At 38.8% G+C, this 27,371-nt stretch overlaps 1 protein-coding gene across 3 annotated transcripts; it reads left to right on the top strand.

The window, feature by feature from the left end:
- Window positions 1-27,257, top strand: DKK3 (dickkopf Wnt signaling pathway inhibitor 3). Of its 3 annotated transcripts, none has more exons than XM_087950988.1 (8): window positions 1-289; window positions 4,015-4,243; window positions 11,518-11,655; window positions 12,711-12,791; window positions 16,043-16,135; window positions 17,307-17,451; window positions 23,417-23,573; window positions 26,898-27,257. In XM_087950988.1, the coding sequence occupies exons 2-8, from the start codon at window positions 4,040-4,042 to the stop codon at window positions 27,118-27,120; spliced, it is 1,041 nt and encodes a 346-aa protein (XP_087807114.1). In that variant the 5' UTR covers window positions 1-289; window positions 4,015-4,039; the 3' UTR covers window positions 27,121-27,257. The 3 variants fall into 3 exon arrangements, with proteins under 3 accessions (XP_087807114.1, XP_026520624.1, XP_087807113.1); XM_026664839.2 differs by having other exon boundaries at window positions 172-779; XM_087950987.1 differs by lacking the exon at window positions 1-289 and adding an exon at window positions 661-1,199.
- The last annotated feature ends 114 nt before the right edge of the window (window positions 27,258-27,371 follow it).

The following is a 27,371-nucleotide window of genomic DNA, read 5'->3' as shown; positions in this document are numbered from 1 at the left end:
GGATCGCATTCCAGCTCCTCTTGGAGAAAGACGCCGTCTCAAAAGTAAATCCAAAAGTAAAATCAGTGTTTGTCTGTTTGTTTTCGGACGAGAAAACGAGTCCTCCCCCGCCCCTCCCCGTCTTCTAATAAGCAACCCCAATTTTATACCACGGCAAGGGCACGTAGTTTTATCGCAGCGGAGATGGAACAATCTCGCAAGTCCGTCCAGCCGGCCTACAACTCATCGCAGATATTTTGGGTTGCAGCCCCACAAAGACCAACCTTCCGCTCCCGGGCAGCTAATTAAAGTGAGGAAGGGGTGGGGTGGGGTGGGGGAGAAGAGGTTGCGGAGGGGAGATGGGGGAAAGAGAGAGGTTTCGGAGGGAGGGGCTGTTTAATTAGCTCTTTCCTTCACCAGCGCCCCCTCCTAATCTCACCCACCCATTTCGTCCACTTTGCCCCGGGCAGCCGGTAGCCGCGAACGCGCGCGGGAGCTGCTGGTGCTGCTTTTTTTCTTTTTCTTTCAGGTTTGACGTGAGCTTCCCCGCAGGCTCTTTCCTCGTCCCCCCATCCCCACCCCCACCGTCCCCTCCCGAGGGCGGGTGACCCAGCCAGTCGGGGAAGAGAGGAGGAGGTGCGGAGGTGCCAACGCATCCCTCGCTCAGGCGCACCAGCGGCTGCAGACCGGCGAGGCAGGCCCAGGAGGAGCTTAGCGCGCCTTTTCCAGATCCAGGAACTGATCGGAGGGCGAAAAAAAAAAAAACACCCCCAAACCGGTTTTCTTCTAGGCTTTCTCTGGTGGGTAGGGCGATGGAAAGATGCTATTTAATTTACTCGTTTGTTACGCGTCTAAGCTATCGACCCGCGCGCTCGACGAACGTGTCCCCCGCCCCCTCAGAGTCTGCAGCGATGCCTGAGAGGAGTTAGAAGAGCGGTGTGGAGAGCTTTTGGTCTCGACTCTCCTCAGGGCTGGGATTGGGGGAAGCTTCCTCGAGGCTCAGATGGAGTGTATCTGGATTATAGTCTGCTCCTGTCTCCTTCTCGCCTTCCTCGGGAACCGGCCGGCTCGGTTCTTCGCGCGGCTTCATGCTGCTCTCGGATAGCTCCGCGCTTTGGAAGAGCCGGGAGCCTTCCGGCCGAGGGCGCGCGCCGCAAGATGCCTCTTTGCAAGATATCTGTGGAGGTTCTCAAGTCATCCGGGTCGCGGGTGTCTCAAAGGTGCTTCCCCCCCCCCACAAGAGGCGGCTGGATTCGGGTACCCCCTGCTCCCTTTGGGGAAGATGATTCGCTTTTCATGCGAGAAACTTCTTCAATTCTGACTGGATGGTGGGGGTGGAAAGATTTCGACCAGATCCCTGTAAAGGAGTACAGATGGTCCCCGACTTTCGACCGCAATTGAGGCCAGAATATATGTTGCTAAGGGAGAAATTTGTTGAAGTGAGTTTTGCCCCATTTTACGACTTTGGTGCAGTGGTTAGAGTGCAGTACTGCAGGCTACTTCTGCTGATCGCTGGCCGACTGCAATTTGGCAGTTCAAATCTCACCAGGCTCAAGGTTGACTCAGCCTTCCATCCTTCTGAGGTGGATAAAATGAGGACCCGGATTTTTTTGGGGGGGCGGCTTATGCTGACTTAGAGAGGGTTGTAAAGCACTATAAAGTGATATATAAGTCTAAGTGCCATTGCTATTTTCTTGTCACATTTGTTAAGTGACTCAGTCACTGCAGTTGTTAAACTAGTAACCCGGTTGTTAAGTGAATTTGGTTTCCCCATTGACTTTGCTTGTCAGAAGGTCACAAAAGGGGATCATGTGACCCCAGGACACTGCAACTGTCATAAATACGAACCCGTTGTCAAGCATTTGTACGTAGATCAAGTGACCATGGGGGATGCTGCAAAGGTTGTTAAATATGAAAAATGATCATAATGCACTTTTTTTCCAGTGCCGTTGTAATTTTGTACGGTCGCTAAATGAACTGTTGTAAGTCAAGGACTATCTGTACAAGTCCTTCCATTTCTCCCCCTCACCCAACCCCATCCAATCAGAACTGAAGAAGTTTTTTAGATGAGAAGAGAAATGTCTTCCTCAAAGGAAAAAACGAAGTCCAGTTGCCTTTTGAAAAAAGCACCTTTGAGACCTTTTTGTAAGAGTGGCTGGACCATTAATTTTCTGCCTGCTTGGGAGGTGTGTTGTAATGGTTAAAGAGGCCATTGTTACAACCTCAGTGCAACTGGGGCGGAGAGCTGTTCCCTGAACTTTGAGCCTTTTCGCCTTACACTTTCTATGGCTGCTCTTTTCAAAAATGATTTTATTGATGTAGTAATGAAGCGCTGACTTTAGCGCTGACTAGAATTTTAGTCCCATCTTAGGCATGAAAGCCAGGTGATGATTCTGGCCAGACCCTGAATTGCTTGTTGGTCCTTGAATCCAATCATTATCATATATTTTGGATATTCCAAAACTTTGGTACTGAGATGGAAACCAGGATTGATTCTCAGGACAAATCAAATCCTTCACTTGTGGGTCAGAATACGTTAGACTCAACTATGAATTAAATTTGCCATATATATGGAGAATGGTTGTATGGGGGAATTGTCCACAGGAAGACAATGGTTCTTGAGCTAGAAATGTGACTAACATGGATTCAAAGACAGATACATTTAGAAAATTTTGTAATTGCCCTGATTGGAAAGGTTACATTATTTCCTTTGTAGCCAATTCTACATATTGTTACTTTCATGGAAATAGAAATTGGAGAATATCCATGTATAAGAAAATCTACGGTGCATATAGGATAGGGCAGTATCTCTGCCCTTTCTGTCTTCATTTAGCAACTAAGATGCTAAACAAAATGTAAGTAGGCAGTAAAACTGTAGAGGAACATTTCTAAGCATTTATAATTAAAAAAGAACATTTGGTACATCTTAAATACTTAAATACAGTTCAGTTGTCCTTTATATTTGTGGATCAGACCCTGGAGCCTTATGCCATGGTAGCTACTCATTTCCTCAAAGAGTGAATTTGTTCTTATGTAGCCAAAAGGGCACCATTCACTCAAAGTTGGTTAGATTTTATCTCAAAAAGGTACTTCATATTGTAGAGATGATGTAGTTCTCCTGTAGTTCACATCATTTCCACCCCAAAATCCCTTTGGCAATTCTACTGGCACGTGTGCAAATATATGCTGAAACCTCTTCTAGTTAATGGAAGTCAGAAGCTTGGGGAAATCAAACAAGATGCTTTGTTGTTAGAAGAAGGGTTGCATACAGATAGTCCTCATTAATTTTTCTTACTGGCCTGTCCACCTGGGTTCCTTTTGGACAGACTCTAGTACACTAGCAATTACAGTGGAGCCTGGCAACTCAGTTGTTAAGCAAAGCAGTTGCCAAATGAAAAACTGCAAATGTGTTTATGATCTTATTATTTAGCTTTCCTTTGTTTGCGGACCTGCAAGGCAAGGACTGGTCATCAAGTTTCATTTTCATCACTTCTGAAATTCTGGAGAGTCATTAAACGAGCCAGTCACTAAACAAGGAGTACCTGCAGGTGTTGCTTCATGCAACAACTTTAAAACTCTACTACGGTATCCATGCAAAGGGATGGTATTATAATATGGCTTGGTTTGCAGAAATCATCAAAAGGATTGGGGGAGGCAAGAACCTATAGGGCAACTATCCTCCAAAATAACTTAATGTTGAATGGCAAGCCCAATGGTAGATATTATATCTATCCAGGTGTGAGAAAAGAGGGATGGGAAAGTGAAAAGAAATTTGAGTGCTTTGTCGCAGCTGGAATTCTGAAAAGAAAATTTCAGTCCTCCAGCATTTTTGAAGGTTACTGTTAATGTAATGAGTAGAAGATCCAGCTTTTGGAAGAAAATAATATTCTTAGAACTTGAATGAGTCATCTTCTTGGCTTTCAGTTTCGATCATCTAATATCAGTAATGAGGATTTGGAAGTTCATTTAAGACATTTTCTCCCTGGGAAAAAAAAAGATTGACTTTTTTTTTTTGTTTCTGGTGTTTGCCTGTAGGAGAATCATTACAGCAGTTCTGAGGATGTTTCTGCTTGGCTTGCTCTTCTTGCCGGCTCTTCTGGGCATGGTCTTTTCAGCCCCTGCTTCAGACAGTAAGAAAAAGGAGCAACCCCAGGAGATACTGCTAAGCTTTCCAAAGGATGAAACTAGCCTGAATGAAATGCTCCAGGAAGTTGAGGAGTTGATGGAGGATACTCAGTACAAGCTGACCAATGCAGTCAGAGAGGTAAGACTTTTGTCTGGAGAGTTGGAATAAGAATTTAATGTTTAAAGCTGATAGAGAAATCTCACTACAGTATGCTTTATAAGCTCAGGGTTTTAGATGAACAACAGCAAGATTAAAATATAACATATCTATGCTGCTGAAATGACTACCATTTTAATTGAATACTTGAAGAAAAGGTATGTATCTGTCTGTGTAATGAGAATAATGACGTGTAATAAAATGGTGGAGAATCTACCTGCTCAACCTAATAGGTTAATTTGGGTGACTTGCCCTAGACAATTGGCAACAGAGAGTGTGAAACATTAAGGGTGTGAATATTTTATTTAAGTATCACCAGTATCAGCAACTATTTTTATGTTTGTCAAAAGACTTAAGTGTCAAAGGCAAAGAGGGTAGGGAAAATGAGGCAGAATAAAAAGAGTATCTGTAACTGTAAAATGCATGCCAAAGAATTGATTTATCCATCATATTTATGTAGAAATTTACTTGCAAATCCCTTACAAAGAAGACATTAATTTTTGTCCCTCATTCATACAGTAGGCCTGCAATCTTGTCTTATCTATGTTTTTATTTTATATGAAAGGGAAAAAAATAACTTTCAGCTTATTTTTCATTTTTCTTCCCCTGGAATCATGCATATATTTTCAGACTGGTAACATTAAGGTGGAGTATAGGTTGATCTTGTTTCTCATCCTGATTAAGTGTTTTCATGATGTGAAAAATTGATGTTGAGTTTTCAAGCATTTTTACGTATTGAATAATGGACACATCTAATTTGGCACATGTTCCTGTTGCTGATCTTCTAATGTTAAATCAGTAACTGCGTGGAAGGAAAACCATCTGCTTCATTAAATAGTACTGGCAGGTTTGTTGCTTTACAGACTAATTATGTATACATACACATGGAATTTTGGAAATGTCTTTGAGTTTCCCCCCCTTTTACCATATAAGAAATATTTATTGTCAAATATTTTGTATCTTATATATCTCCCACCAATATTCTGAATATTTCACAAATATTCTGAATGTGCCATTTTGGGAAAAAATGATTTGTTGGGTTGTTGTTTTTTGCCAACCTACAATTGACTATGGATGGACAGGACTGGAAGCCACACATCCTGGTTTACAAAGCACAGTGGTTTGTTCATATAATCTGCATCTAAATAAACTAAACTGACATAGCACAATGTGCACATCAAGCTAGTAAGTTTCCAACCCCATTTGATTTGATTTGGAGCTGTGTACATTTCATATTAGTCAAGTTTGGAAAAATAGGCTGCATACCAAACCCTCTTAGAAGAAGTAAATCCTTCTTCTAAATAGACACTTTATACAACAGTGTATTTTCTAGTTGTTGTTTAACTGTCTGTGTCTTTTTAAATGCTTGGTTTTTCTTTTTTTACTTCTGAATCCTAGACCTCTTATTCATCAGCACTGGGGGGGGAGGGGCTTAGCTCATGGTGTCCTTAAGCTGCTCCTCTCGGGTGCTCATGCCAGCTTCTCTTAGCCAGCTAAGAAAATTCTATCTGGAGTGAGATACTTGGGCAACAGCTTGCAAGGTATTCAGTCCAAACAGCAAGGTACCACATCCTCCTACTCTTCTATACCTTGGAATTAATTATTGGAGCCTTGCTACTAAGAAAATAACAGCTGAGGTATAAACTGAAGCAACAGCTTGAAATAGGCCCAGGGCTGGCTTCAGTGTGGCTTAGATATTACTGTTTTATTAAATTCATAGCAACCTACATTACCCACAAGATTCAATTAAACTTTTTATTTTTAGTAATTTTTGTATTAATTCAACAACTTGCCAACCAATTATTCTTATGCAACAATATTTTATGTAATTGTCCCTAATAATTAAGTCATTTCCTTGATGGCATAATACATGAATCTCAAAAATATGTTACAATTACAGCAAAATAATTTCTCATGATAGAAGTCATTCCTCGATTTTCTGGATTTTCTTATTTATTTGAAACTTCTTTATACCACATTTCATTTAAAAACAAACCAATTGATGTGGTTTTGAACAAACTCCAAACAATTCAAATACATTAAAAATAACTGCAAGCATATATTAAATTATTATATTAAACCTATAAAAAAAAGACAAAGAGAAAATAATAAAACCACTAGACCGAGTAAAACTTCAACAAGGCAGTAAGGCTCTAATGAAGCAATCAAAACGTTAAAAAGTTATGATATGTATGTAATTATTTACCAAGCACATCTAAACTATATTAAAGATACCAAAATATCTTTACAATCTCCAAGGCATGTCACAACTTTAGAGCACCTCTAATGTTTGGAAGTTGAAAGCTGAAAAATTTGACATGCCCTACTTGATGCTGGGAAAGAGATGAAGAGCTGGACCAGTAACAAGATGATTGAACTCAATTACAGGGACAATGAGTGCACCATTGAGAACTTGGAAGAACAGATTAGGGGTAGATCTTTGTGGAGAGGATCTCTCTATATGGCCTCTAGATGTCAAAAGTCAAATACAATGACATATAAATTGAGGAAGTTAAAATGTCACACAGCACTAAAACATTATTCAAAAGACCAAAAAACCTATATGTTCTTTTGCTTGACACTGAAAAGACCATAAAGATAGTTCTAGGCTTAACCTGCTTGGGAATGGTATTCCTTAAAAGCAGTAGGGGTTTATAGGTTAAAACCAACACCTTGCCTTGGGATTGAAACCAGCCTGGGAAGCAGCGAAGATCACATAGAAATTGCCAGGAGCATTTATACTGGTTCCAGACAATATTGTAGCCTAAACAGAATAGCCATGGATATCATGATATCAGTATTCCAATATCTAATTGGCTGCCATAAAGAAGACTGGTTTCAACCTATTCTCTAAAGCAGGGGTATCAAACTTGATTTCATTGAGGGTCACATCAGAGTTGTGTTTGACCTTGGGGGGCTGGGGTGGGCATGGCCAGGGTGACATCATGTGTCGGGGGATGCCTGTGGTGGCCTGAGCACTTTGCCAGTGAAAACAGGCTCTTGAGCTCTGTTTTCGGCTGGGACAACCTCCTGCAACCCTCTGCCAGTGAAAACTGAGCTGGTAGAGGCACTGCAGGCCGGGTCCTTTACTATTTCCAGGGCGGCCCCGTGGGCCAGATCTAATCACCCTGCGGGCAGGATCCAGCCCCGGGGCCATGAGTTTGACACCCCTGCTCTAAAGCATCTGAAGGCAGAACAAGAAGCAATGGATGGATACTAATCAAGGGGAGCCACCAACCTAGAGCTAAGGAGAAATTTCTTGAACGTCAGAACAATTAATCAGTGGAACAATGTGCCTCCGGAACACGGGTGGGATTAAACTGCTGTTACTACTGGTTCACTACGTGTGCATGTACAGCATTTGCAAAAAAATATATATATATCAGCTGTGTCGCCCGGACAGCTGACAACGGGTGCGCAGCATTTGAAAACCCTCTTCTTTCCTGCTTTTTCAACCTCAACTATGCCACGCAAAGCAGCTGAGGTTGAAAAAGCAGGAAATAAAGGACAGCCAAGAGCCTGGGCGAACCAGTTCAGGGACCGCTACTCTTCAGAGCTACTGGTACTATAGAACTGGGCCGAACCAGTAGCATCCCACCCCTGCTCCTGAAGCTCTGGAACACTGGAGGTTTTTAAGAAGAGATTGGACAACCATTTGTCTGTAATGGTTTAGGGTTTCCTGCTTGAGCAAGGGGTTGGACTAGAAGACCTCCAAGGTCCCTTCCAATTCTGTTATTCTGTTATTTGTTTCTCTAGAAATCAGCTAGAGGTGATGTTGCTTAAATATCTGCCTTGGACATGTCAGCCCCTACTAACTTGTGTACAATTTATGATACTTGGGTAGGAAACTCATTCTTTTCTGTTCGGTTTTTGAATGTCATGATGTATGCTTCCGTCCTCTTCCCTGCTGCTTCCCTGGCTTGTTTGTTCATTCTTCATTGTGAATGATCTATCTGCCAATCAGCTTGACTGTTTATATCTGGGCTTCTAACAAGAAGTATTTGTTCTGATGATCCTGAATCTCAAAGCAGATTTGTATCTGTTATCCATTTTCTTTTTCCCTGCCCTCGCCTTGGCCACACCCTGGGGAAAAATACTTTCATGATTTTGAAAAGCATCACGTTTTAGGGAATGGAGACAAGACAAAACAAGATCCTGCTGTGTAAAATCAACTTTTTTTGAAGAATAATTTGTTCATGGATTTATTATTCTCTCTCTCCTCACATACTCATTTATTCTGACCAAAAAGGCTGCTAAGTCTGTCTTCAGTACTCCTAATATTCTTGGTGTAGCCCAGCTTTTGTTTACATAGTTGAAAGTGATTCAGCTGCTTCAAATCTGCTTTCCTGACAGGCTGAAAAAAATGTTCTTGTGTTTTCCTTTGTTCTGAGATCTAGTACTGTACTTTGTACTTTCACAGTTGAGTCTTCTGCCTAATTTTCTGTTTTCCAAGTATATGTTGTGCTTGACCTGCAATTTGCCTCTGGGTCTAGAATCAAGGCTTGGGTTTGGTGGACCGTGAGTGCTGTTGACTAAGAGCAGAGTTTCCTCGCATCTGTAAATGGAAACAGTAGCTTCATCTGGGATGAAGCAAAGACAGCTTCCTATCAGAAGACCTGTCTAGGCACGATGGTGCCAGCACTTTGTTTTAGAGATTAAGCATAGCCTGTTTATAAACATTCTTGTGTTTCTCTGGGACACAGCCAGTCTTGGTGTGATTCTGCTTCTGATTTCTGTCACCAGCACATTGTGCAACTCAGACAAATGTCACTGGAATCAATGTACTCCCTTTCCATTTGATGTGCTGAGAATTTTTAATTGCTGTAGAAAGCTAGAATTGCATTGATCTTCTCCCACCTTCCATTCTGCCTTAAGATAAGCAGCAACAGGATAGACTTATAATAAAGAGGGTCTCTGTATTGATACAGGCATTCATTCTCACTAAAACATACATTGAAACATAATGGTTTGATTTAAACTTCTGGAAATTATACTTATACTAATTAATTATTATGCTACTCCTGTTCACATGAACTGGGCTTATAGTTTTGTGTCAGTGCATAATCTCATGTTTTGATTCTTAGAGACCAATGATGGTTAACCTTTTCGTTGTCACATGCCAAAAGCGTGCATTTTGGTGTGCGTGTGCATGCGTGTGTGCTTTCACCCATAATGCAATACATGTGCGTACTCCCACCCCCCCTGCACATGCATGCATGACCCCCTGTGCTCCCCCACCCCCTGCACATGAGCACGTGTCTCCCACATGCACCCTTCCCTCCCGCACGTGTGGCAGATACCCAACAATCAGCTGGCTGGCGGGAGGTGCGCACGCATGCGCAGTGGAACTGTGCTGAGGCGACGGCTCACATGCCAGCAGAGATGGCTCTGCGTGCCACTTCCGGCATGCGTGCCATAGGTTCGCCATCACGGTTATAGACCAAGCAATGTTCAAGTATTGTAGCTGAATTAATGGTGCAAGCAAGTCCAACTTTTTATTTTGCTCACAGTTTTCAGCCTTGTGCCTAGTATTTTTGTTTGACTCTATTGTAAAATGAAAGTGAAAACTGACTGCCTAACAGCCTTAAAATGACTTGCCCGTTGCTTGTCATAAGAATGTGCTGTGGGATAAGCTCAACATTGAAAATGAACACTGCAGTTAGGGAAAGATGGGACAGTTCTCTTACTAATAGTTTGACTGGTATTTGGCAGAATGATCTATGCTGCCAATAAGACCAACTTGCCTAGAGTGTGCCATTTGTATTCAGATTGATCCCTAATTTTATGACAATCTTGTTTCCCCTTCCTAAGAATTCTATTCCTCTGTGATTGGTTAAATGGTAAATCTTTACCTGTGAGTACAGTGAGAATTAAAAATTGTGGTAATTTATTTATTTGCAAAATTTTAAAATGATTCCTGATAGATAGGTTAGTTCACAGTGAAAAAACAATTTCCCCCCAATCTCTTGAAAAGAGATATGAGCAAATAGGATATGCCAGTTCTCCTTATTGGAGATGGTCATGGACATACCTAGAAGCCAAGCCATGAAGGGCTTTATAGATGAGTGTTTGGTAATAGATTAAAGATGGATAGTAAACTCCTTGGTTGACCAATCTGGCTGTGTTCCTGCCTCAGATAACTCAAAATAAGCAGCTTTTGAAGAATCATCAGATTTTCCCCAATGAAGAGCAGTTATTCCTGAATACTTTTAAGCAGCTCTTTTTTCTTGATTGGCTTTACTGTTTATTTGCTAAAGACAAACACGATATGTACATTTGCTCTTTTGGGTTAGGACAGGTGCCAAGATTTAAGAGAAGGTGTGGACTATTTTGTCCAAGAGATCAAATATCAAAATCATTGCTAGCTGTTCCTTTTCAAATATTGAATAAGATAACAACAATGACAAGAAAATAGGCGTGTTTGTAATCATTTGCCAAAGAAACATATTCTAGACTGTTCCTGTTTCTTAATATTTTTTTCTTTACTGTCTTTCACCAATAAAGATTTTATTTAACTCCATGTCGAATGTTTTTCCTCCTGTGATGAGAAGTATAAATTGCAGTATTTTTTAATTTTACCATGGTCATTATTGAAGTAATAATATAAATATGTTTTTCATATTTTTGAGTTTACACCAAATATCTACATGAAATAATGTTTTTGTTTATAATCCAGATACATATTAATTTCTGGAATAAAGGCTGGAGAGCAACTTTTGATTGTATCTATTCATATTCATAAGGATAACATAGCTGCGTAATTATACTAAATTGGTAATGTAGCCTCAGGAAATTGAAGTTTAATCAGGTAATTACCATGGCTGCAGCATAGACACTCAAGAGTAGTAGAGGAAGAATTGCAGTATCCAGAGAAAATAATTAGGAATAGAATCTTAAGAGAAAATTGTTTCTGGTTTGAAATTTGTTATTGCTGCCAACTTGTTCTTCCTTTCCAAAAATATCACCTTTCACCTTCAAAAGGATTTTCCATATCCTCTGCCACCAAAACTGCATAACAAACCTCTCTGTACTGGAAAATAAATATTCTGCAGTTTCAGACAAGGCAGACAGTACCACAAATAGTAAAGTTTTGAATGAACTTTGTGCATGTGTATATTGCTCTATAAATTTAACAACTTTGCATGGATAATGAAGTCAGTCACTTGTTCTATGCAAAGCTGAGTCTATCTGGAAATACATATTTACTGATGTAGATGTTTACATAGTATTTGTAACTGTAATCATAATCTTTCTAGATGGAAGCAGAGGAAGGAGGCTCTAAAAAGATAATGGGAATTGAATTTCAGAAGCTTCCTGCCAATTACCATAATGAATCCTACACAGATACAAAAGTTGGAAATAAAACTATACACAGACATCAAGAAATTGATAAGGTGAAATGTTTTCATTTTATGCATTTTTATATGTGCATATTTCCTTCAGTCTTCACTGATTTTCTTCAACTTAGTGTTCACCAGATGCATTAGTAGTATAATTTTCATAATTCACCCAATTGTAGCTTTTTAGAGATACGTTTGGTTTAAGAAGTTGCAGTTTGGAGTCTTATTTTATCATATACTCTGAAGCACTTTTTTGCCTTCAAATCTAAACTATTGCATAACTAATAAATTTTTGTGGCTTGGCCCTCCAGTTTCTGTTGAGATCTCTAGAAACTATTTTAAAGCAATTGTGGGCAACATTTTTTCAACTGACTGCATGCTTCCTACTTGCTGTCATAGTTCCTAAGGCTGTAGGAGAAAGGTTTAATAATGATGGTAGTGGGGATATTGTGGGCATTTTGACAAATTCTAAGAGCAAAAGTGAAATGTTTTCTGTCAGAGGCTTAATGTACTTTATTTTTTCTAAAAACAGCATAAAGTTGCACAGCTAAATCTTGGCCATTTTTCTCTCAAAATGTAGATTAGACATGTTGCATAGATTCTGCAGGCTGTTCTAAAAAAGCCTCTTCAGTTGAATCAGGCCACCACCTATAAGGGTTGACCAGCATCAAGCAGCACATCTGGAGGGCATTATTAACCGATTTTCAACAATATTAAACAAGTAAAACAGTCTTGGATTGTCACAGATCCTTCTCTACTGTAAAATCATAGAATGGTTTTATGATAAATTAGTTCTTTCTTTTCTTTTGCAAATAGTGCTTATGTTTGTAACTTCATTAACATGTAGCTCCTTCAGATTTTTTTATATATAATATTGTGTTTAGGGAACCTGGATGGGGTTCTGTAAGATACTAAGATTAAATCTCATTCCCCTGCCCCAAACCCAAATCCCACCAATTTCATGTTATAATTCAAAATTGTTTGTTTCATAATTATAAAATGATAGTTCTGTTCACAGATTTAAACAAAAAACAAAATAAAACCCAGCACTAGAACATTATTAAATGACAAAACCATTGCTTTACTGTGTACCTGTTTTGCTCTCTTAGGTAACGGATAACAAAACTGGATCTACTAGCTATTCTGAGACTATTATTACATCAATACAAGAAGACAGAAAGAGAAATCATGTAAGTAATTCTTGTTTTGAAAAATAACATATCAATAAATGAATAAAAGTTGTCAAAACCTATATGGCATGACTAAAACATAGGATTGTTTGACAGTCCATTATAATATGCATTATTCATAATTATGGTCTACTCTGGTGACTGTAATTTGTCACTGGTTGTCATGCATACATGCCAGGCATACTGTCATGTGTTTTAAAGTAATTATCACTAAATTCTCTAAATTATTGGGAAGTTTGGTGTTGCAGACTGAAGATACTCGGAGAGAAGATTGCAATGTAATTAATATTGATTTTAGCTTGCTTGTGGCTTTGATTTGGAAATTTCCTATTGTGTGGATAAGAAATCTTAATGCAAACATGAGTATTGCTTAAAGCAATGTGGAGTTATATTAATCTAATAACTTAATACAACACACAAATGTGATCAGAAATTAGATTTGTACCCCTTGCTTCAGATTACAAAATAACCAGTAAGCTTTCCTCTATGTTCCCTGATAAGCAGAGAAAATGTTGTAGAATAACCAAAAATGCAGCCCAGCAGTTGAACAAAAAAAAAGATAAAGTAATAAAATATAGAAATATTCTTCATGTTCTATATTTCAGGGAATGTAACATTGCAAGGATCTAAAAAGTCAACTTCTTATTTTTAACCAGAAGCTAAACAATTCAGGACAATTTTTTTTTAAAAAAAAAGCCTTCATTTTCATAGCTTTCCTTTTCTGAAAGGGATAGCACACAATTGGATGACAACCACTTAACATAGTTGTGTCTCACTTATGGAACTGCTTTGAATTAAGCATAGTTGATAGGAGACCAGGTTTTTATTGGTTTCTAGATTGTGACTATCATGTTTGTTTTGTCCATCCATCCATCCTTCCAGGATCAAGCCACAGTAATTGCACTTGTAATTTGATCATTACTAGCAACTATACTGCCACAGCAAGTGGCAACTTCTACCTGAGCTCAGATGATCTTAGGAACTAATAGAAATCAGCCCTGGTTAGCAGTTGAAGGGTGCCAAGAATTTTAGTGGGTTAGCCAATCTGGGAAGTTCTAGAAATCTTTTAGAAGAAGGCTGTGGTTAATCTTTTCTGTGGATGCCATCTCGAGGAGGTAAGCTTGATATTTAGGATATTTACATTTGTTTCTTTTAGTGAACACATTTTATTTTTATCCATGTATGTAGTTCTTAATACGTTTTGCAACAGTTTTGCGCCATGACCATTTTATGCTCATTACATAATTCATAGATTTCTCCATGGAGACTTGCTGAAACCCTACCTTTCTTTAAAAGATCTTGCAGCTAAAATACTTTTGATTCTTACATGAAACACAGCATATTTCCAAATATTCAAGACGGTGCAAAAAAATAAATAAATCAGAGTCAAGCAGAATGGGTCAAGCAGAATGAGTGGAAAATTTAACAGCTAGCAGCAGGAGACTTTTGGTCAAGAAGGAGCTGTTGCAAAGAATTAAAACTGACGTGATTGCTTTTCTCCTGTCTGAAGAGAGATTGCTATTGAGACTGACAGCATGAGTGTTGGCCGTAGAATTAAGTGCATCAGGAATATAGATCAGACTTTATGGGAGGAAGGAATTTGGAAATAACTATTACTTTGTGGCTGGATGTCTAGGAAAGCCCCAGATATTCAAACATGCCTAAATAAGGCTAATACAGGAGTAGAAGTTAAAAGGAGAGCCAGAAGTCTGCACAAGGGAGCCACTGTTCAGTAGGGTAAAGTCTTGTTCTATCCAGAACTGTTGGGGAGGTCAGTTCCGATACCACCACTTTGTCACAGGGATTGTCAAATGGAAACTTATTTGCACAGCCTGACTGAGTATGTTCATAGTAAGGATGCAGGAGGTGGGTGGAGGGCGTCCACCCTTTCATTTAATAAAATCCAAGAACACCTTAGGTCTGGCAAATCTATTATTTCCTTGGTTTGTCCTGAGGGTTCAGTCATTAGTTCAGTATGTGCAACAATAAATAGCTTTGAATTAATAACACCCACTTGTCTGAAAATGGTATTGGGTTTCCTGCTTGAGCAGGGGGTTGGACTAGAAGACCTCCAAGGTCCCTCCCAGCTCTATTCTATTCTAGAAATTGTTTCACTTGCTTGGCATAATTGGGAAGTTTAATCATTAAATGTGACCTTGTATTCTTCAGTGCTAGAGAAAACTGGTTTGCCTTCAGTACAATAAGTTACTGTGAAATGTATTTGCTAAGTGCAGGTAATTCTTAACATATGACCACAGTGGAACCTGGAATTTTGGTCTAAGTTGTTGCAATAATAAGTTAAGGCACCTTCTGATTGGACTTCATTCTAGGACCAGTTTTAAGATGGTCATAAAGCAAGACTTCACAGGTGTTACATAAATCACATGGTCGTTAAATCAATTTTCTGAATGGGCATGTTTTGCATTGCAAATTATAGTTATGTAACCACACTCTAAATGTGAGTCAGTTGCTTGGTGCCCAAAATGCGTTAGCAGTCGTAACTTTAAGGATGGGTTGTAAGTAGCTTTTTTAAAGGTCTATCTGTAACTTCGACCAGTTGTTAGGCTACCTGTATTTTGTACTTGATATCTGCATTGAAAAAGGTATCACAACCTGTTAGACCCCTTTGTATTGTTAGAATGTTTGATTTTATATGATTAAATAAATTAGTCCAGTACAGGGTTAGGCAATCAGTCAGGGGGAGCCATATACACAGACCAGTTTTTCTTGTTTTGATGTTAGTTGTGTGCTTCCTATGTATTTAGTCTGTAATCTGGGGCATATAATTTGAAAAAAACTCATAAAAATGATAATCTAAAGCACTTTTGCAACATTAGGACTAGTTGGACTGATGGAACTCTGCATGTAAACACTATATATACCACTCATGCCGGCAGAGGAGAGGCATGTTGGAGGTGGTTGACTGAACAGATCTCCCCCTTCCATTCCAGTTTTTCCCATGTGTCTTTGGCTGTAAGGTTTGATTTTAACATTTTATGTTTTAACTAAAATATAATTGTAAGCTGCCCAGAGTTACCCTATTGTAAGATGGTCAGCCAATACATTTTCTAAATAAAATAAAATAAATTCATTTTGGGAAATCACGATTGTTTTATTACTGTTTTTATATAATATACAATATTGTGACACTGCTATCCTAGGTGCTTTGGGAGCAAAAATGGATCTTTGGTTGCCTGCAGTTTTACTGAATAACCACACTTTTACTGAAGACTTGTTATTCTTCTTCTCAGGAGTGCATTATAGACGAAGACTGTGAAATTGGAAAATACTGTGCATTCTCTGATTTGGCGTACCACTGTCACATTTGCAAACCGCAACACGGAGTGAGCATTTCATTTTTATCCACTTTCTTTTTCTATCTATAAGTTGATAAGTTAGGGTTAAATTGTTAAAAGATTGAATATTGAGCTATGTTTGTTGCATTATGCTTATACATAATGTCTCATCTGAAGGCTCCAGGACTTGATGATTTTGTTCACAAAGCAGTTTCTAGAGTTGGAAAAGCGTGGATGAAATGGCTTCTGAACACATGCACTTTATTACCCATTTCTGTAAAATGTAAAATATGTTAAAAAAAAAAAACACCTTCTAGATCAGCGGTTCTCAAATATTTTGGCTGCAATATTTTATTTTATATTATTAAAAAATGATTGGGGACCCCAAAGATTTATGTGGATTATGCTTAATGATACTTTTTCTATTAGAAATTAAAGCTGAGAAGTTTTAAAATATTTTATTTATTTATTTATTTGACTTTGTGGTTTTCATGAAATGGTTTCCCCAGACCACAGTTTGAGTCCTTTTTGATTTTTTAGTTGAATTGGCCTAAAATTATGATTACTTTGGAATATGAGTCATGAAAATATCTTGTTAGTCTTATTGACAGTTATAAAACGTGTATACAAAATGTTCGAGAATTTATATAAGAATGATAGTTCAAATTGCAGTGAAATAGTTTGAAAAATATCTTGGAAGATATTTAATGACAGAGTAGGTAACCTAGGATCTAGAAGGGAAAACTCAATATTTCCTGTCACAACTACTACTCTTTGTTCTTGTTTGCTTGAAATTCTTCAAAAATAACTTGCTTTCCATTTTATGAACATGTTTTGTTTTCTTTTTTCCAAAAACAAATTGTCAGATAAAGGCTTGAATATTTTGCCTCTGTATCGCTGCACTAACATTGTGTCACTGCAAATTTCATCATGTGCTGTTCTAAAACAAGAACATTACAGGCATTTTTAAAATTTCCAGACTTTGAGATTTGACATGCATTGCTGTTACATCTGTTTGCCTGTAAATTTCATTTCCTTTTTTTAGGGTGGGAGGTCAGGAGAAAAAAACCAACAGGTTATGTCATACTAGACAGTGAAAGACACAGAGCTCCATTTTTCTAAACCTCACTGTAGATCTAAGTCTTAGATCAGATCATAATGCTTGCAATAAATTGTTCCTGTGGATGTTTTCTTATTTTTTTATTTTCTTATTTTTAAGCACTGTTCTCGGGATGTGGAGTGTTGCGGAGAACAGCTCTGTGTATGGGGTGAGTGCATGCAAGCTGTCTCAAAAGGAGAAAATGGAACAATTTGTGAAAATCAACATGACTGCAATCCAGGTTTGTGCTGTGCATTTACAAAAGGTCAGTCACTTTTATATTTTTAAAAAATTGTTCCTCTTGTTTCTTCTGGATAATTAACAGAACAAGTTACAATATCTGCATATATGAGTTTGTATTTCTGTTAAGATATTAAATGTTGTTAATATTTAAATACTCTGCATAAAAGAGAAATGGTCTAATGTAATATTCTTCACAAGTAAGCATCTTGTTTCAAATGAGCATGTTTTTATATCTTCTAACATTTCATTTCAATGAAGAACAGATTCCTTACAGAGAAACTGAGTGAATAAACAAAGAGAACTAGTGCATTTGCTTGGGGAGTTCAGCAGGGGAATTTAAGGGGGATTCCATAACAATCAAGACTTTGTGCTTAACCTGAGAAAAGGACAAGAACAAACAGTATACAGCTAGTAGAAAGATTCTTAAGAAGTGAAGATGAATGGACTGAAATTCCATTTTGACCTGCATTGCTTATAGCATATTTTGCTGCCTGAAGAAAAACCTCCTGAAATATATTTGCATCAAATCGTGCTTGTTGCTTTCCTTGAAAATTGGATTGGTGAGTGACTATATTTCACTGGTAAAAATTTGAAGTGGATTTATCAGGTCAAAGAAAAGTTACACGGCAGAAATATATATCATGGAAGCATTTCTTCATTTTAAAAAAGCAGATAATCAAAGCTGCAAGTGCAATAAATGAAAGTAACAGGCAGAAGCAAGAGACATATGGTGTATTCTTCATTATTTGATGTCAGGAATGGTTTTCAGACCCTCATAGATGAAATAGGCTCTGAATGTTCAGAGGAAGAAAAAGGCAATAGAAAGAGAGGATCATAAATCTCCAAAGGATAGCTATGTCCTAAAAGAACATAAAGACAAGAGTTGTGATAGCTGGTGATTTACTATTGTAAGAAATTGTATGGCAACTGGGACCATTGGCTTGTGAAATTGGTGTCTGCCAGAGCAAGAATAAAGGCATAGATAGAATATTTTTGAGATCTTATCAAGTCTGGTGACAGTTATTTTTCCCTGCTGACAAATGTGAGGACAAGTGATACTGCAAAGAAAAAGGTACAACTACATTAGTCTAGAGTTCTTGGGAGAAAATTAGGATATTGACAGCTGCTTACCATCCTTCTAGTCCATTGAAGATGTCCAGAAAGAAACCCCAGTAAGCAGATTGTGTCAACAGCTAGTCTTTGCTTATTGATCACAATCGGGCCTGGAATTTTGGTTGAAAGTTGTTGCAGTCCTTAAGTAAGATATCCACACACCACTTCATTTAACAATCCCAGCTCCCTTGGTTGTGGTTGTTAAGCAACCACACGAATCATTAAGGAGATGGAGTGAAAGAGCTGCCTGCCAAAAGAGGTTCAGGTCTTTCTCTCCTGCACAGAAGGGAACCCCTTGCGTTGACAAGCTGAATGGGGATTGGATCTTTGGGATCAAAGTTTAGTTGGCCTAGAGCTGGCGTCCTCTCTCCATGCTCTGTGTGCAAAGAAGGACCAGGCTTTTAGCCAGGCTATTTGACAGCCTTCCAGAGTGATTTCGTCCTGTGCAGGGTGGAATCTCTCTGCTAAGCAGCTCTTTCCCTCTCAAAGAGAGCTGGCTGAAAAAGATCTGCCTGAAATCCAAGCAAAAAAAAAATCAAACTTGAGTTTTCAGGGTAGACCTTCTTCAGCCAACTCCAGGAACCAGTCAGATAGCTGTGGCTTACAACTTTGCCTACCAGAAGAAACAGACAAGGAAGATTGCAAATGGCAATCACATGATTACAGGACTCCTGGCAATCTATTGTACCTATGAAGGGTTGCCAAGCACTCAGATTGCAATCATGTGATAATGGTGTGTGTGTGTGTGTATATATATGTATGAGTGCTGCAACAATTGTAACTTTGGGCATGGATCATAAGTCTATTCAGTGCTGGTGATAATTTTTAATGGTCACTGAATAGATGGTCATTTAGCAAAGAGTTGTATTGCACGTTTGAATATCCATCCTTGCTAAGAAGTCTAAATGAATTAATTTGGCAATGTTATAAATCTGTCCAACCAAGGTGAACACATGTTGCAGATATTTCAAAGGGGAAGGAAGGAAAGAAGGAAGGAAGAAGAAACGGATTATAGTCAAACATAATCTTGGCCCTAAAAAACAACAACAAGCAGATGGAAATTCCTAAAGAAGGAAGAAAGCTTAGTGAAACTTGACAACAGAAAGAGGGTAGATCACAGAGCAAGTCACATAGGCTGGCATAGTGAAGCTGGTGTCAGTAAATGAAAACTCAGAGATTAGCAAAAGATTGTAAAAATAAAAAAAAGGCTTTGTGAGAAGACAATACTCATTGATTCCACTTATACCTCACATCATTCACATACAACTTAGCTTTAAAACCATGGGAAAGAGAATTGAACTCTGCGTAGCATGAGAACTCAGGTTGTGTTCAAGGTTGAATCCCTCTGTGGGTCTGAAGAAATTTCAAACAATAAACTGGTTGGCAATCAGCTGAGCCAATGAAAAGCAAAGGCTTTTATATTATGAGCACTTGTGGCCTTGTCAGCAGCAGTTGAGTCTGCCAAATGGGGAACAGCTGAGGCCACAGTAGACTCAGCTTACACAAGGCTCCAGTTGGGACCAATCAGAGTCACCCTTGCTGAGGGTGAGATGTTGTCCAACAACCTTCCAGTCCTGCTTAGCAACTGGGACCATCCACTGACAAGTGATAAAGAAAGGGATATTGAAGGGAAATAAAGAGCTCTAAGAAGTCCCTTGCTGTAGACCCCAAAGATTGGAAGAACCCTAGAATGTGTAGCCTTAATAATAGTAAACAGTAGCCATCTATTGTACATGCAAAGGAATAAGGCTAGAGAGAAGAAAAGAAATAAATACATAGATACTAGCATGGAGAAAGCCAACTTCTCTAAAAATCAGGTGCTTACTCCAATGGTGGCAACTGTGTAAGTACCACCCTTCAGGAAGGAAAGAGAACTCTCTTAGTCTAAAAGTTCAGGGGCAAGAACATCCTGAAGTAGGAGGCTAGTTATCTCCATCCAAATATCCAGTGGAATTAGGCAAGCTACCTGCAAGAGGTTATTCTGGTTAAGTTTCTCATCCTTCATGAATAGCAGTAAAGTTTAGCTTCTCAGTAAGAAATGTAGCCTGGGAAAACAGCCAAGAGTGAAATGGCCCAGATAGAGATGGTGCAAGTTTGGAATATTTCCCAGAAAGTTCATTCAAAGTGGAAACGGAAAGTTAAAAGCCTTCTTCGTGTCTTTATAACAACAGAGGAGAAAGAAAGTTTAACTTAGAACTGGTCTTGTGTATTGTCCGAATTTTTGTACCATCCTGAATCTCTGATAGGCTCATCTATTGTCAGAATAAAAGAAAAAGGATCGATAGATTAGCTGCTCAGCAAGAAAGGCAAAATATTAACAGGTTAACAAAGGAAAGATAGATCTAGTCAATTCTTATTTTGGTTCAGTTTTCTTCAATAAAAATTTTGTGTTCCACCAAACAATATGAAGGGCAGGAGGAAAGGAGAAAGATTAATAGAAATATGGTTAGGGAGTGCTTCTTCTGAATGAAGTCCATTCTTAGAAACCACATGAATTGCATCCTTGGTTACTGAAGGACTGACTAAGTGAAAATTCATATATTATCTTTGAGAAGGCCTGAAGAACTGATGAAAGGCCAGATAACCAAAGCAGAATATGTATGTCTATCATCAAAAAAGGGAAAAAGAATGATAAAACAAACTGCACATTGGTTAATCTGACATTGATGTCTGGGAAGAATCTAGAGGAGGTATAGAAATGGATCTATAAGCACTTTGTCAACCAGGTGGTAATTACCAGAAGTCGTCATCATGGATTTGTCAATAACATATCCTGCCAGATTAATCTTGTCACAATTTTGATATTTATTTCTGAAATAACTATCAGAAAACTGTAGGCATGTCTGGTGTTCAGCAAAGCATTTCATAGAGTCAGCTGTGGTATGCAAATTAGCAAGCTATTTAAACATGTAGTGGATGATTAAAAGGACAGTTAAGCGGATAGATGCTAACTTGAAAATTGTATAGGTAGTCCTCAGCTTATGGCCATAATGGAGCCTATTCTTTTTGGTTGCAAATTGTGATGACCATTATGACTGGATGGGAAGTAGGCCTTGTCCTATAGAATAGGGGTCCCCAATCCCTGGTCAGTGGACTGGTACTGGTCTGCAGCATGCCAGAAACAGGGCCATGCAAATAAATGATGCCCCATCTGCGGGATGCAAGCAGCATGTGAAACCACGTCCTCTCTGGTCAGTGGAAAAACCTCTCTCCATGGAACTGGTCCCTGGTGTCCAAAAGGTTGGGGGCCACTTCTATAGAATGTATCTCTTCCATATGCTGATAGTTTCTGCTGACCAACTTTAGGCTCCCATGTATGGCTTAATGGTCAGGTTGGGAGCAGGCAGGATGGCTGGGGGGAATATAGGGGCTACATCATCCCTGCAATTGAATCATAAGTGTGAATAAAGATTGGGGGCACTACAGTGGTCATAAACTTTGAAACCAGATGATAAGTATCTTTTGGGAAGTCTATTGTAACTTCAAACAGTCATTAAGCAACCAGTTGTAAGTCGAGGACTATCTGTATTCACTGAGTACTTACCACTGGATCATTATCAAACTGGACAGACATAGCAAATAAGTGCCATAAAGATCACCCTTGGATCCTTGATGCTTTGGTATGTTTATTAAGATTTAGATGAAGAGGTAATAAAAATGCTTATCCGATTTACAGATAATACTGAATTTGATGGGATAGTGAATACTATAGATGAATAAATTCAAAATGTTCCTAATAGCTTGGAGCAACATGTTATGAGGAACTGAATGAAAATTAACAGATGTAAGTCCAAAGTTCTTCCCTAATAAAACTTAAAAAGTGATTATACAGGAGGAGACCTATAAAAAAGATCTTGTATTAGTAGTTAATTGCAGATCTGAATATTAGTCAGCAGAGTAATGTAGCTGCAAATGTGACAAATGTAGCTGCAAATCCAAGTTTAGGTTGCACCAATAGAATAACTCTTCAAGTAGATGAAAGGAAAGTTATGGTCTTATTTTTACTCATTCCAGAGTGTGGGATACAGAATCTCACACTTTAAGTCACAGGGAGGCATTTTCCAATTTATTGCTAGAAAAACTTCCTAAGAGTGGGAATTTGATGAAGGAACACAGGCAGTGGTAGGTACTATTTCATTGGAATGTTCAAACAGAAGCTTAAAAGATTCCCGCACTGAGCAGGGATTGGATTTAATGGTTTAAATAGCAGCTTCCAATTCTCTGATTCAGTTAAATTTGTAACAGGAACATTATTGGTATATAAGGCTGCATGGCAGTTGTGAAGCTAAGTATGTGTATGTGTCAATGGCACATCAGGACAAGTTTTCCTTTGGGCTTCCTTGTTGTAACTACTATATTGTGTCTAGCTCAAGTAAATTCAACCCCTTTTTCTGAAATTAGTAATAGTTGGATAAAACATCTCCCATTAATTTGCGGTTATAACTTGTTATGGTGTAATTTTAAAAGTGATTTAATAAAGGAAAAAAGAAAATACCTTAACAGTACTCACACACGTAGACACACATACACACATAATCTTCCTTCATTGCAAAATGGAGGAAATTAGAAGCATACTTCTCCCAGTGCTTCAGGAGCAAGTCTTTAAGGATCATTATTATAGCTAAGAAATCCTTAAATAATGGCTTTAAATAATGATCCTTTCATAATACTGTTTTTGATGTTTAGCATTTTGGATAGAATGTTATTAGGGGAGATAACAAATACTAGTATTTGTTTTGAGTCATCTTGTAAGCCAGTTTGGAGAGACAGCTTGAGCCCTGAAGGGTGGCCCAAATTAAGTAACATGAATAATATAAATAATTCAACTTTTGCATGTAATAAAAATAAACAGACTTTTCAAATTTTCTCAACAGATCTTCTGTTCCCCATATGCAACCCCTTCCCTGGTGAGAGAGAACCTTGCCGTAATCCTTCAGATGAGCTTCTCAACCTAATTACTTGGGAGCTGCAACCAGATGGAGCTCTTGATCGGTGCCCATGTGCTCATGGGTTGATTTGTCAGAAGCAGAGGTACAATTTCAGATTAGATAGGATTAAACTCTCCTCAGAACTTCATTGGAAAATTAAGATCAGGCTAAATATTTCGGTTTCGAGGAACACACCAGTGCCTATTAAATTAGCATTACTGCACAAGTGTGTTGGAAGCTTGCAATCACGGCAAAGCAGAAATCAGACTAACTTCTTACTATCTGCAAATGTAAATATAAAACAATTTGAATGCTATAGGAAATTAATCAAGGTAAATTACTCAAAAGACAAGGTAAACGTTCATATGAAATAGTTATTTGAAATGTTTCCTTAAGGGTTTCAGTTCATAGCTCCTGACCAAAATCATTGTTTCCAACCACAAGAATTAAGGCTGCCTTAAATTTTGGAAGAATACAATGGACACACAAATGTGTAACTAGCAGTAATCAAGAGCAATTTTGTGTAGTTTGAGATAAGAGAAATTTTGTGTAGTTTGAGATAGAAGATAGAAGACATCTTGCCACTTTCTAAGGCTGCTGTGTATTTCAAGCAAAGTTTCCATTACTGTTGATTTTCAGGAGCATCATAATCATAAATACAAAATCAGGATGCATTGAAACTAAACACAAATACACTCTGGTTAAATACTAGTAGTTTCCAATGATGAGAGATGTAACCAGAGAAATAGGTTGCCTCATGTAGATTTTCAGAGGTTGGAGAGCCATCTGTACTAAAAGCTTTAGCTCAGGGATCCCCAACCTTTTTGATGCCGCGGCCCGGTACCGGTATCAGCTGGCGCCATGACCCGGTACCGGCATCAACTGGCGCCGCCATCTTTTTGACGAAAAAGTGCTTTTGGTGACCTCACGGAAGCACTTTTCGTCAAATATGCGGCGCGTTCGGTGAGCTTTTTCGGGTAGAAATGGCTTTCTACCGGAAAAGCTCACCGAAGCGTGGCGCCGCATCTTTTTGATGAAAAAGTGCTTCCAGTGAGCTTTCTACCGGAAAAGCTCACGGAAGCACTTTTACCAAAAAGATGGCGCGCCAGCAACCAGCGGCCGGTAAGACTTGTTCCGCGGACGGTGCACGGTCCGCGGACCGGCGGATTGGGGACCCTGCTTTAGCTGACTTAGCTGACTTACTTTTATGAGTCAGCAAAATGGGGAAAATAAAAGGAAAATACTCTTTTTCTATGAACATAGTCCTGAACCTGCTTAAATTGTTGTTATGTAACAGAGGTTCGCACATTTGTCACATTTGTATGGTCTGCATAATCCGATAGTGAAGGATGGTCAAAGTGGTTTAAGGGCTGCCACAATCCAATGTGATACTCAGGGTTCATTTTTTATTTTTGTGAACTAATCCATTTTTCTTGGTAAGGCTTTTCAGAATTGGTTTATCGCTGTCACCTTCTTCCTAGAACTGAGAGTGACTGACTGGCCAAGGTCACCTAGCTGGCTCCAACATGAGGCTAGAACTCACTCTCCTAGTTTCTAGTTATATGCCTTTAACGACTACACCAAACCAGCTTGCTTTGCTTAGGAACTATAAAAATATTTCATTGAAAGGTAGTCGATACCTGGTTCATCGTAGTTCAGGAATGTAGAAGCATTTTGTAACATGGGGATTAGCACTATTAGCCTGTTCCTGTAGTTACGTCTGTACTGAATACCCTTGGGGAACTGAGGGGGAGATGTACTGCATGATTTAGGCTGATAGATAGGCCTGGATTCATTTCATGATATGGCAGGCTGAAAGTAGTCCAGCAGGGAATTATTAATATTACTGAGTTACAAATCAGACTAAGGTTCATAGCCCTAAATTTTCAAACTGAGTCAAAGGTAGTGATTGCTAAGAGATGTAATTTTATTCTACTGGTATAAAATGCCTGAATATGCCATCAATCCCAGATGGAGGATCACTATTGTCACTTGCATCACTGTCCACAAAGGTCATAAAGATCAATCACATCATGTTCCTTGGAAGCATTAGTAGTGATGGGTAACCTTTTCAACACCAAGTGCTCAAAGCACGTGTGCAAACCCCCAAAATACCCTGTGTGTGCACCCCAGCCCTCTTGCATGTACCCTGCACCCCACACGTGTGTGTGTCACCTGGATGCGCCCCCCCCCACACATCCGCGGCAGAGACCCAAAGACCAGCTGGCCGATGGGAGGTGTGCACACATGTACGGCAGAGCTAAGCTGGGGCGACAGCTTGCGTACCCGCAGAGAAGGCTCTGCATGTGTGCCATAAGTTTGTCATCATGGCATTAGTATGTGACTTCCATGGCACTTTTAAATTAGTATAACTCCACTTGAAGGCCATAGCCGTTGATTGTAAAGAGGATTCCTTCTCTTAACATGGTTAATTCACTGTATTATTAGGTTTTCTATATTGCTCATTATGTTGTCTACAATGTTATTGTATCAATGTTATTTTATCAAGTTAAACTTCAAGAGTTATCTTCACATCTAATGTAGCGTGAATGAATTATTTACTGATGTAAAATAACTTCAAAACTTTCCTATGATTTAATTCCCGAGTTTGCTAGAGAACAAAACTTCCAAGAAACCAACATAATAGCCTGCATTACCTCATCCTGATGTCAACAGGTATCATGAAAATGCAGTTGAATCTCTGTTGATCCTAAGGAGTATGTAATGTGTGGGAACATGTAAAACAAGAATGTTTCAAGAAAAGAGGTGTTACAGAGACTGGAGAATTCTCCCTCCTCTCCTTCCTATGAAAAATGAGGCATGGCCTGTTATCCTGTGAGGTAAACAGATCAGTCTCTGAGTTGCTGCACTGAGATTTAATAAGGGCTATAATGAATGCTGTTTCCATTTTGGTAGCTCGTCATGCAACTCAGATTTTCAGTATGGGTTATTGTTTGCAGATATGGGTTGTCAAGGTAGGGATTGAGTGGGCCATGTAAGACTAAAAGCTGCCCAGTAAAAAAATAAAATAAAATGGAAATCCCCCAATTCGTCCTTTAGAGAGAAGCACATGGTCAGAATATTGTTAGACCCCCCACCCCTTAGTTACAAGAACCGAAGCAGAGCTTTTATTAAGTGGCTGGAAAGAATTCCAAAAGCCAAGATCTCTGTAGTGTTTTCCTTTCTGTTAAATCACAGCATAACCAGTCCAATTGTTAAGCCATGTTCAGGTTACATTGACATGTACTCATGATTAAAGGTTTGTGTCTAAACTGTAAAAAGAACATTTAAGGGACATAAAGCCAGTTTAAATGTTGTTAGAATGTTTAAATGTAGGTACATTGAAACATGTAATTTTTAACCATATACATATTTGTCCAACTAATACCAATATACAATGCTGAAACCTGGAATTTGTTTTTTCCAGTTATAGCAGCGACTCTCTTTGTGAATTATCACGGAACAAGACTCAAAGTGAGGACAAAAAACAACTACTAGCGGATGAATTATCCCTTCTGGATTTTGTAACTCAAGATATTCCTGGTGAATATGAAGAGAGACTGATGAAAGTGCAGAAAGAACTGGAAGATGGAGTGACTGATCCAGAAAACTTAGCTATGGCTAGTGACCTTTTTGGAGAGGAAATATAAGTCGAACAAGTTAATTGACCACACGTACACTATTATCGCTGTTTCAAGAGTTATTATACACACATGGTATACCTGCACCTCTTCTCTGCTGCATAGAAGTGCACTTAAGTCCACTTAAATAGATTAATGAAAATAGATTATTCTTCTAAAGCTCAAGCTAAATACTGTATAATGGGTAGAGATCTCTACCTTTTAAGTACTGTTTTGAGCTGGTTAAGAGTTAGGATTGAATTAATTTAAGTCAGGTGGTT

This window comes from Notechis scutatus, chromosome 1 (assembly GCF_049901735.1).
Source record: "Notechis scutatus isolate UNSWTSFEM ecotype Mainland chromosome 1, rNotScu1.2, whole genome shotgun sequence".
Taxonomy (NCBI): Eukaryota; Metazoa; Chordata; class Lepidosauria; order Squamata; family Elapidae; genus Notechis; species Notechis scutatus.
This window is presented reverse-complemented; position numbering and strand designations above follow the sequence as displayed.

Coding starts and splice junctions, on each gene's coding strand:
- DKK3 (XM_087950987.1), top strand. CDS start 1,138: ATGCCTCTTTGCAAGATATCTGTGGAGGTTCTCAAGTCATCCGGGTCG. Junction 4,244..11,517: donor TGACCAATGCAGTCAGAGAG/GTAAGACTTTTG, acceptor TAATCTTTCTAG/ATGGAAGCAGAGGAAGGAGG. Junction 11,656..12,710: donor GACATCAAGAAATTGATAAG/GTGAAATGTTTT, acceptor TTGCTCTCTTAG/GTAACGGATAACAAAACTGG.